The sequence below is a fragment of the Bos indicus genome, chromosome 29 (assembly GCF_029378745.1).
Source record: "Bos indicus isolate NIAB-ARS_2022 breed Sahiwal x Tharparkar chromosome 29, NIAB-ARS_B.indTharparkar_mat_pri_1.0, whole genome shotgun sequence".
Taxonomy (NCBI): domain Eukaryota; kingdom Metazoa; phylum Chordata; class Mammalia; order Artiodactyla; family Bovidae; genus Bos; species Bos indicus.
Window position 1 is genome coordinate 7,719,538 of NC_091788.1, and position 11,599 is coordinate 7,731,136.

Consider the following 11,599-nt stretch of genomic DNA (forward strand, 5'->3'; position numbering starts at 1 on the left):
GATTTAATAACGTTGCCTCTAATAGCACTTGAGAGCAAATTATCTTAGCCTAAATTTTAGCCAACAATGATTGGAGAATCATTTATACAACGCTCAGGTTTATTACTTCTAAGCTCGTTTTGAAGACAATTGTAGTACGCAGGACTGATTTGTTACTATAAAGTGGGTATAGTATTTGCTGTCTGGAAACATTCTGATGGTGTCTCCTGAAAGGATTATAAATTAATAACACCCAAAGATAAATTTTCCTTCCCCTTTCCTAAAAAATCAGTAATCAGCCTCTGCCAGTTCTCAGTATTCACCACCACCCCTTCAGTTCATGCCCACTGCATTCTTAGAGAGTGTTCTGAATATACGGGGCTTTGGGCAAGTCTTGCAACGGCAGGGTTCCTGTCCTTTATCTGACACTGGAGGTCTCATCTCTTTGTCTTTCCTTTGTGCCAGTTATTCTTGACCTCTTTGGCTCCAGAGAAAGTGTGGGTCCTGAAATCCATCCCTACCTTTCTTGGGACAGCTTCTTTGAAAATGAGGGATTGGAAATTTAAAGGTGATTGAGAAATGAGTGGAAAGTCAGTTAAAAAGATTTGATGTTAAGAGAGGATTAAGATTTATTCTGTCATCAAATAGGTTTCCTGTCCTTCCTGGAGAGGATTAAGTAGACTTCCCTGGTGGCTCAGACGGTAAAGTGTCTGTCTGCAATGCAGGAGACCCAGGTTTGATCCTTGGGTGGGGAAGATCCACTGGAGGAGGAAATGGCAATCCACTCCAGTACTATTGCCTGGAAAATCCCATGGACAGAGGAGTCTGGTAGGCAACAGTCCATAGGGTCGCAAAGAGTCAGACACGTTTGAGCGACTTCACTTCTACACGTTGATTGTCGAGGGCTTAGCACATGGCTGTTCCCACTGTGTTGTGTTTATAGGGTATCCAACATGTCAGGAATTTTTGTTTAAAGGCTGAGGATATGAAGACTAATATGATACAGTCCTTTGTCCTAGAGACTACAGCTTAGCAAGACTTACAAACAAAACATTAAGATACAATATAACTGCTTTAAGTAGGGCGCTTAAAAAATTCATTCAGAGAAGGTTGGAGGAAAAATTTAGCTCAGCTCACTTCCCAAAAAGGTTTAATTGACTAGTGATGAGATAATAATTCGAAGGAAATCAGACTTTCCAATCCCAGATTCTCTGACAGTGTCTCTCTTGTAGCTGAGTAAAAGCTCTTGTTGTCTGTAATATTCCATATTCTTTGAGTGTTATAAATATGGTTTGTATAGACATGGGCAGTTTAAAAACAGAGGGCTTTGAGTGATTCATTGCTTTTAAATTGAGCCCTCATCTGTGGTATCTTCTCAGATATCTGAGAAAATAATGTACACTGGGTGCACGGAGGTTCCTCTTTGGACTTCTTTGTGGTGTTCTGTACTTTATGAAAAAAATTATTTTCTCTTCCTACTAACTGGGCTACTTGGAAGTTTCCACTAACTTAAATATGCCAGCGTCCTATAGAATTCAAAATTACCCGCAGTTCAGGGAACTCACAACTTTTCTCTATTCAGAGAGCAAATTAAGAGTAATGAAAAACAAAAAAACCAAAAAATTCCTGGGTAGGGGGATAAACCTTTACCCTAAACTTGTTAGGGTAAGTTTAAGCACCAGCCTTATAGCTAAGGTCTACTTTGCATGTGAGAGGGAAGAGAGCTAGGAAATTGGAAGAGACGGACTTTGCTTGTTCATCTCCCAGTTGTGCTGTCTTTATTACTGTGTCTTCAAGAGAGAAGGGGAGTGTCTTTCAGGTCACATTAATTGGGAAATGCAGAGTGGCTTCCTAACTTTAAAACTCTAGTTCATCTTAGTCCTGTTCTAACTATTGTTTCTACTAAAGCTGGAAGGCAGGGGCCTTAAACTGTTCCACCCTATTCCTTTTACACCCAAGATGACAAGAAATGTCAGAAAGGTCAAGTGAATTGCCCAGTCACATAGCTGACTGATGGGGTGAGCAGGAAGGGCAAAAAGGAATCCTGGCTCCTTACTACCGGCTCAGTGTGTTCACCACTGTTAGAAGGTGAAGGCTGAGAACTGACACGCAGGTAAGCCATGTGGCAATCACATTATCTATTTTAAGACTGTGGAAACTTGATTACTGCAGAACTCTGCCTGGGCCAACTCCCCTTCTTATTCTTTTCTTGTTGTTGTTTAGTTGCTAAGTCTAACTCTTTTGCGACCCCATGTACTGTAGCCCGCCAGGCTCCTCTGTCCACAGGATTTTCCAGGCAAGAACACTGGAGTGGGTTGCCATTTCCTCCTCCAGGGCACCCTCCCAGCCCAAGAACTGAACTCTTATCTCCTGCATTGGTGAGCTGATTCTTAACCAGGAAAGCCCTCCTATTCTTTCTTGCCCCGTAATCTTAAGAGAAAAGGGTCCTTTTGGAAGCTAGACTCTGGCGTTGACTTTTGAAGAGATGTTAATTACTTCGGCAGCTGACCTTTTGGGAACATCAGAGGCTTGAGGAAGATTATTTCCTTCCCTCCTTCTAATTTCTCTGGTAATAGCACATTCTGAGTCCTGGAATGGACATGTGGCCTGTCCCTCCCACGATACTGGATAGGCTGATAATGAAGGTTTAATACTTAAAGCCAAGAGAGTTATTTCCGTGGCTGCCATGGGCCAAGACTGTTAAATGGCCAAATTGGGATCGTTTCTAGACTCTCTTGTGATACTACTGATGTCTCATGAAAGGAACATTGGCTTTGCCATTTACTGTCACTCACCTAGTTCTCTGACTTTGTATCATGTGAAAGAGGAGTCCTAAGGGTAGTAGTATTTAGATGGCTTCCTAAACAAAATGGACAAGTTAAGTTTGGTCTGCCGAGTAATTGGAAGGTGGGGAAAGGAAATTTGAGAATTCTTTAAAGTAGATATGGATCTGCAAATGGAAGAAAACGGTATTCCTGTGTTAGGAGGCAGCTAGGTGCTGGCATCTGCCGCCCTTTAGTTTGGTGACTGGCCAGGCCATTGCCTCTTTCTGAGTCTCCGTGTATGCGTTGTCAAGTGAGTAGATTGTACACTAGATGGATTCCAAGGCCCCCTTCCAAATGTTTCTCTTCTAATGGTCACAATTGAGCAAAAGCAGTATGGATAAATCTGAGATGTTTATGGGGAGAATTTTGGGAACCATCAGAAATGGTAGCAGTTAAAGGGTAACAGGGCACTAATAGACTAAAAGTAAATGTTGACTGTTTCCATTGAAATAGCTTTCTTTCCTGGCTATAAATATGTGTCTGCTTGTTCATAATATGACTTCTTTCTACAGAGATGCACTGAGTTCCTTCATTGCATCAAGGTGAAGAAGACAGAGTTCCTGTAAACACTCCAGGAAATTCATAGTTTAGTTTGAGAAAAACAGTATTAAGTAATTCAAGTAGAGTTTAGAATGTTCCCTGGTGGCTCAGATGGTAAAGAATCTGCCTGCAATGTGGGAGACCTGGGTTCAATCCCTGGGTTGGAAAGCTCCCCTGGAGAAGGGAACGGTTACCCCCTCCAGTATTCTTGCCTGGGGAATTCCATGGACAGAGGAGCCTGGCGGGCTACTGTCCACGGGGCCACAAAGAGTCAGACATAACTGAGCAACTAACACTTTGACTTTCTTGCATAGCACGCCGGAGATGGAGCTTAGAATATCCTGGTGCTCCTTGTTCTTAGGGAAGGACATGAATGAACATTTCCTTGGAGAAGAGAAAAACGATGCCCCTTGTATTTTTAAAGTATAATGTTATGAATATTTTTCTGAGGAAGGCAGTCACTAAATTACTAAATTCAGATTTATTAAAGAGAACAAAGGCAGCATTCTCTTTATGTAGAATGAGTTTTGTTAGTTTTTTGGGGTTTTTTAAGTTACTAGTAAATTGAATAATATATCAACTTCATTTAATTTCCAGTGTCTTGGCTGCAGGAGATCTTGGATGCAGGATACCTGGGTTCAATCCCTGGGTCGACTGAGTGACTAGCTTTTACTTTGGGGGGTTTTGGTACAAGTATATCTCCATATAGAATTTACATCAATGGCAGAGGTAAAAGAGGCCATGTTATAATAGAGATGTTAAAATTATGTTCATTTCTTCCTGGAATTGTAATAAGTGGAAATCTAGTTTTATTACATACATGCCATATTTTATTCTGTGTATAAATTTCTTCTACTCACATATTGAATCAGATTAAAAAATATCATTATGTAAATTACCTCATAATACAGTATGTTTTTCTTCTTTTGAAGTAGCAACTATATTCCTAGCATATGCTTCGTAAGTAAATTCATTTTGTCTTTGCCAGAGCATTCAGGTATTAAATTAAGCTGTTTTCTTTTCCTTTCTCCCCTACTTCCATCCAACCACTTTTCAATTTATTTTCAATTTCACTACCTCCATCTGCTTTAATATCTTTACTTCCTTATTGAATACTTTAAATACCATATTGGTCATTATATAATAATTACTCTTTTTGTTACATTTTCCCTGGTTGAGTCCAACTCTCTATAATGATACACCTATACTTGAGCCATTCTTAGAGTTAATTCCACCCAACAAGTTGCCTTAGAAAACATCTCTCTGGCGATATTTAGAAGCTCAGTTCGTATGTATTCCTCCCTAATTTTCTTTCAACTTGATGACTCAGAATGTTGCAGATGTATCAATACATCATTTCTTCATTATTAAGAATATTGTCAAGTGCTTTGCAGAAGTTAGGAGGTTTTTTCCCTCCCAAAGCATTCTCAAGGAAAGTCCCATGTAGTAATGTTTGCCTTCAGTGAAAAAGCTGAAATCTTAAGATTTGCCTGTAAGGTCAGTAGCGTTCATTGATTGAATCTCCTTTATTGTGCTAATCCTTAGGAACAAAAGCAGCAACACTCAATATAGCTATATTAATGTATTCATCCACTCAGGTTTTCTTTGGCTTTTGTTGAGGGCATCAGAGTCTCTTAGGTTATATGTCTTCCTTTTCCATCACCAGGGTCTTGTGGAAGCTGCTACTCATTTGCTTCTATGGGGATGATGGAAGCAAGAATCCGCATACTAACCAACAACACTCAGACCCCGATCTTGAGTCCTCAGGAGGTTGTGTCTTGCAGTCAGTATGCTCAAGGTAAGTGTTGTGTTTCAGGCACTGTGGAGCTGTGTGTAGTTTGCCATTGTTGGCAAAACCATCAGGATGGGGGGTAGAGAGAGCACAGTGTCTGCTCTCAGAAAACCTGGGTGCAAGTTCTGGCCCTGTCACTCACTACTTAGTGCTTTCTCATGGAACTCACTGTGGCATCCAGCACAGTGTCAGGAATCGCTATAATCTGAGTAAGGACGGGCTCTCTGGAGCCTCTTACATTCATTACCCAAGAGTGGTCAGAACCCTGAGGGAGCAGCTGTTACGCTACATATAGACAGGGGACAGACATGAAGCTGTTCTCTAGGATTTTGAAGACCTCCCAGCTTCTAACTACGAGTTTCAGTTCCAAATAAGGTCTCACTCTGAAACCTAATTCTTATTGAAAGCGTATGAACGCTAGTTTCTCTCTAGAAGGATGTAAAAGTTTTGTACATAGGCTTTCAGAACAGGGCATATATAAGGTATGTAGAAAGCCAGTGGATTCAGGGAGAAATCGTCTCATTTGGAAGTTTGATGCTGTCATCCCCACCCAGATTTGGCTGCTTGAAAGCTTCTCAGTTCACCAGTGCAACTGCTGGTGTGTAGTTATTTGTCAGTGAGCCTTTTATTCTTCCTGAGATACTTATTAAACACCCACATTGTGACTTCTGGGCCCCGAAGACTCTAAAGTATCAAGAGAGTGACCTCATGAAGCTTACAGTAAAGTGAGGAAAATAGAAATTCAGTGAGTATGAGAACAATGAAGGAAAAGTACAGGGTTATGGATGTGTATACAGGTATAGCTTGGTGTGTTGCTCTTCTCAGACACGGTGTGTTTTTACAAATTGAAGGTTTGTGGTGACCTGCGTTGAGCCAGGCTGTCAGCGCCATTTTCCCAGCAGCGTTTGCTCACTTCTTGTCTCTTTGTCACATTTTGGTAATTCTCAAAATGCTTCCAACCCTCCCCCCAGCAAAACTGTTATGACTCACTGAATGCTCTGGTGATGGTTAGTGGGTTTTGTTTTGTTTTGTTTTGTTTGCAATAGAGCATTTTTAAATTATGGTGTATGTATTGCTTCTTTTGGAAAACATGAACACTTAGTAGACTACAGTAAACTGTAAACATAATTCTTATATACCCTGGGAAAACAAAGCATTTGTGTGGCTTTCTTCATTGTGATATTTGCTTTATTGTGGTGATCTGGAACTGAACCTGCAGTGTCTCTGAGATATAATAGGGCCAGGACTGGAGGGAAGGATATGGGGACCTGATTCAGACTTTTCTGCAGGAGATGGTCAGAGAAGACTTCCTTGAGGAAGCGTCTGCCTATTTAATAGTGACAATAATTGCAAGCTTTTATTGCTTTTACGTGACTTAATCCTACGAGGAAGGTGCAAGTGCTATCTATATTTTACAGATAAATAAACAGAGGTACAGGGAAATTAAATTCTTAACACAGTTTTGGATTTGAATCTACATAGGCTTCAGAGCCTCCCACTTAACCATGAAGCTACCTTCCACATCAGGGGCCAAATAAATGTCTGTCAGATAGATGGGGATGAAAGGGTAGTTAGCTAGATGGCTGATGGAAGGGTGAATGGAGCGGTATTTAAGCCAAGAGCAACTTCCAGGGGTGACATAAGAATAGTTAGTGGGCTTCCTTGGTGGCTCAGTGATAAAGAATCCACCTGCCAATGCAGGGGACACGGGTTCTATCCCTGGTCCGGGAAGATCCCACGTGCCACAGGACAGCTGAGACCAGGACCCACAGCTGGGGAGGTGCCCAACCAGAGAGGCACTGCGATAAGAAGCCCGCCCGCCACAGCTGGAGAGGAGCCCCCGCTCGCCACGACCGCAGAAGGCCTGCGCACAGTAACCAAGGCCCGTCACAGCCAAATAGCAAATAAGTCTTTAAAAACAAATTAATGGAGTCGAAAACACGTGAAACGGGACAGTTTCTCCTGTAGCCTTTTCTGACAGACGGTGGTAACCCTGTGTGTTCTTCACCCGCAGGCTGTGAAGGTGGCTTCCCTTACCTCATCGCAGGGAAGTATGCCCAGGACTTTGGGTTGGTGGAAGAGGACTGTTTCCCCTACACAGGCACGGATTCGCCATGCAGACTGAAAGAGGGCTGCTTCCGGTACTATTCCTCCGAGTACCACTACGTGGGCGGTTTCTACGGGGGCTGCAATGAAGCCCTGATGAAGCTTGAGCTGGTCCATCAGGGGCCCATGGCTGTCGCCTTTGAAGTCTACGACGACTTCCTCCACTACCGCAAGGGCGTCTACCACCACACGGGGCTGCGAGACCCTTTCAACCCCTTCGAGCTGACCAATCACGCTGTGCTGCTGGTGGGCTATGGCACTGACGCGGCCTCTGGACTGGATTACTGGATTGTTAAAAACAGCTGGGGCACCAGCTGGGGTGAGAACGGTTACTTCCGCATCCGCAGAGGAACCGACGAGTGTGCGATCGAAAGCATAGCGCTGGCGGCCACCCCGATTCCTAAGTTGTAGGGTGTACCTCGCAGGGTTTCACACTGACCACCGCCAGCCAGGAAGGGAAGATGCCTTATTCAGGGACTGGAGACATGGGCGGTATTGCTACTGCAGTTTCAAAAGATTATAGATAGCTTCCTGTGAAGATCTGTGCCTTTACAATTAAAAGTGCCCTTGATTTTAATTTTAATACACTTTCCCCCTGAAAAGCAGTTTGCTTTTTCCTCAGTACTCTGTTCAGTGCGGTTTTTATGGAGGATGGTGAGAGACGAAGTAATGGATTTTGCTAATCATTTTGTGATTCAAACGCATGCTGTATTTTAAAAACAATCGACAGAACCACACAGGCTTATTTTTAAATTGTATAAATCATGAGACAATGTGACAATGGTTATTAAAAAAATTTTATAAATATTCAAGTGATATAAAAAAAGAATATTCAAGTGATATGTACTATGGAATTTATGTATGTGCTTAAGAGAATTTTTACTCTTGACTCCTTCTGTTATATTTATTTATTTCACATATGTAAATACTTGAAAAAGAAAACTCATTTCAGGGCATCTCCACTAAAAACAAAATTATGAATCTTTATAATAGGGGGTATATGCAATTGAAATCTAGTGAACGGTTCTCCTGTGGCTCAGTGGTAAAAAATCTACATGCAATGCTGGAGACTTAGGAGATGCTATTTCTATGCCTAGATCAGGAAGATTCCCCTGGAGGAGGAAATGGCAACTCATTCCAGTATCACTGCCTGAAGAATCCCATGGACAGAGGAGCTTGGCAGGCTACAGTCCATGGGGTTGCAAAGAGTCAGACACAACTTAGTGAATGAGCATGCATGCATGAACCCTGAAAAGTTATCTCCTGGGTATTTGAGGAGCCAGGGATTATAGAGAAAAGAAACTCCAGTTTTGATGAGTCTGGATATTGGTTAAAACGTTTTACAGTGTATCTTGCCCTTGAAGGTATTGGTTAGCCTTCACTGGCTGAGCAGTAATAGCCCAATAAGTGGAATATTAGCAGTTTAGATTTGGTCAGGTCTTTGGGATCTCTGGGCTTCCCTGGTGGCTCAGACGGTAAAGCGTCTGCCCACAATGCGGGAGACCCGGGTTCGATCCCTGGGTCGTGAAGATCCTCTGGAGAAGGAAATGGCAACCCACTCCAGTATTCTTGCCTGGAAAATCTCATGGATGGAGCCTGGTAGGCTACAGTCCATGGACTTGCAAAGAGTCGGACACGACTGAGCGACTTGGGATCTCCAAGGGATATTTCAGAGATGTGAAACCTCCACACTGAGTAAACAGATAGGATCCTGTAGAAATGATAGATCAGGCAAAATTAGGCAAATTAGTCAAAGCTCTAAACCATAAATAAGAACCATAAGGCTTCTAGAACTGACAGGAACCCTAGAGATCATAGAGATCATGCCGTCTTACTTTCTCTTAATCAGAAAAAGAAACTAAGGCTCACTCAGTGGGCACGTGACTCATCCAAGGTCAAATGATGAGTCTTGATTAGAACCTAGATTCTCTAAGTCTGGCTCTCCTTGAGTGCCTTAGACACTGAATCTCTGCACTTTCCACCAGAGGGTCCAAAATCACCGAGGATACCAGGTGCATACTTGGAAATTTCACATTGACATGTGAAGTCTCAGAGCTTTGTCTTAAACCCCATGTCCTTCTTGCATTGCAACTCACTACAATGACATTTTTGCTGTTAAACTGAGGCATATTCCAGGAGTTTGCCTTGTTTTTAAAGGGTGGCCCCTGGCACATGGCCACATACTTTTGACCTTTTTACCACAGGATGACAAAGAGGCAGACACTCTGAGTAGCAGGTGTAACCAGAGTCCTCATTACCTGGAAGACCTCCAAGGAGGTATATTTTCTTTGTTACTGTTACTTGTTGAATATAGTTTATGCTTAGCCTTGTTGCTATATGAATGTGTAAATAAACTTTGCAATGAGGCAGGAATTCATTTTTCACTAAAATTTATAAAGATACATCAGCTTAATACCTAAGATTTTCTTTAACCTGTAAACATGAGCCCATCCTTTGGTTTTTATTTGGACATCAGTCAGCTGACCCACGGGAGAGCATGTCCAAACTTTTCCATAATCTCATGAGGGCCCTGGCTGAGCTCTGAAGGAAAATTGTTGGCCCGTATCATTCATTAAATACTTGAGGAAATATTAAAGGACTAAATACAGCCATGGTCTGGTCTCACAAGCATGATTAGTTGAGGACAAACAATGGTTTGAAGAGGCCCCAAGTTTTCAGAGATTGCAAGCAGAATCACCCAGAAGCTCCAATTACACTGCCCTCCAACTTGCATTTTTCTGCTGTGAGACGTCTGCTTTTCCTGTGACTCTACAAGAGAAAGATCACCATTTCATGTGCAGTGGTGGAATTAATTCAAGATGTTGACTGAATGGAACATCATGGTTCCTCAAGCCACGTCATTAAACTGTTAAACTACAAAAAGTAGCTAGTTGCATTATCTAAAAATTTTTTATAACAGAAAAGAACATAATCAAAAGAACATATCATCAGAACATATCATCAAAGTCTGTTGAGAAAGTGAGCTCTAAGGGAAAAAAAAAAAAATGAGTTTGGGAATTCTGGTAAGCCTCCCCCAAAACACTCCCAGAAAAGCTCCAGTGGTAATGTGCATTGATGATACCACTGGCCACAAAGAAAACAATAGCTTTAGCTGGGCAGTCCAGCACAGACGATCCTGACCCTGGTGCTTTAGTGCCTAGGAGGGATTGCTGGCTCTGCCACACGAGCTCTGAAACCTAGGGCAGCTTATTCAGCCTGCCTGTGCGTCTGTTCCCTCATCTGTAAAACGGGGATAATGGGGTAAATATCTATCCCTGTGTGAACGCTTCCTAAACCCTTGCTGTTACAATAAAGGAACCAAATGGGTTTGCACTTTTGAATGACATTATTTGCTTTATTTAAGGTCAGGCCTTACCCCATCCCAAGCAGGTAAACGAAGATAGATTCAGATAATGAAGTTTCCCTGACCTTTCAGACTTACTGAACTCTGATTTCTAACCTGGTCTCAGGAACTGACTAGATTTGGACAGTAAAGGATATATGTATCTACTTCTCAGAGCTCCGGGGGTTAAATGTCTTCACGAATGGAAAGCATGTGCAACTGTGCTTGGAACACAGTAAAGAGTATGTAATTATTAGTTACTGTTCAAGTCATCTTTTTCCCAGATTCAGATTGTAAAATAATCTTTTGCTTTGGGGAAGCAACTGAGATGTATTTCTGTTAAACAAGCTCAACTCTACTGAGAGGGTAGAGGAGGGGTTTCAGAGAGATTTTTTTAAAGGGAGTAAAGAACAGGAACGTGGCACAGAGAAACCTACAGAGAAAAATCTTCAAAAACTTTGTGAATTAGGGAGACGATTTTGATTTTCTGGAACTGAGGTTTTACATTCCCCACCACATCATTGCCTCACCTGCTGCCTTTGTGGAAAGAATTGTGACAGGCGATCAGGTTTAGATGGCTACAGCAGAGTGGAAAATCAGGCCCCAGCTGAGAGCAAGCAACTTTGAAGCAAGAAAGTCTAAAGGTTAAGCTAAGGTTGTAACAATTCAATTTTTCTAATCAGGATTTCCCTATTAGAATAAGCAACAGATTCACGAAACAACAGAGCTGGTAGGCCATCTATTCCACCTCTGTCATTAACATAAAAATGGATTCAGTGAGCTGGACATGCCTAGCTAATAAAGATAAATTTAGACCCCGGTGTGTGACAGACTTTCTACTGTACCTGCTGCCTCCCAATTAAGAAAAATGGAGAAAGAGATATAAATGTTACAAGACAAGCTGACCTTGTTCTGTAAAATCATTTCTAAGATCCTTTCCAGTTCTCAGAAATCCTATTCTGAACACTTGGTGGCAAGTTCTCTAAGCTCTAATCCATGCGGGGTGGCTTGGGA

At 42.1% G+C, this 11,599-nt stretch overlaps 1 protein-coding gene across 1 annotated transcript in view; it reads left to right on the top strand.

The window, feature by feature from the left end:
* CTSC (cathepsin C) overlaps positions 1–10,575 on the top strand; it is a 43,752-nt gene extending 33,177 nt beyond the window's left edge. The window contains exons 6-7 of the mRNA XM_019954784.2: positions 5,011–5,142; positions 7,151–10,575. Coding sequence (XP_019810343.2) covers positions 5,011–5,142; positions 7,151–7,653 — 635 coding nt within the window. The 3' untranslated portion in view covers positions 7,654–10,575. The remainder of the gene's footprint in view (positions 1–5,010; positions 5,143–7,150) is intronic.
* The last annotated feature ends 1,024 nt before the right edge of the window (positions 10,576–11,599 follow it).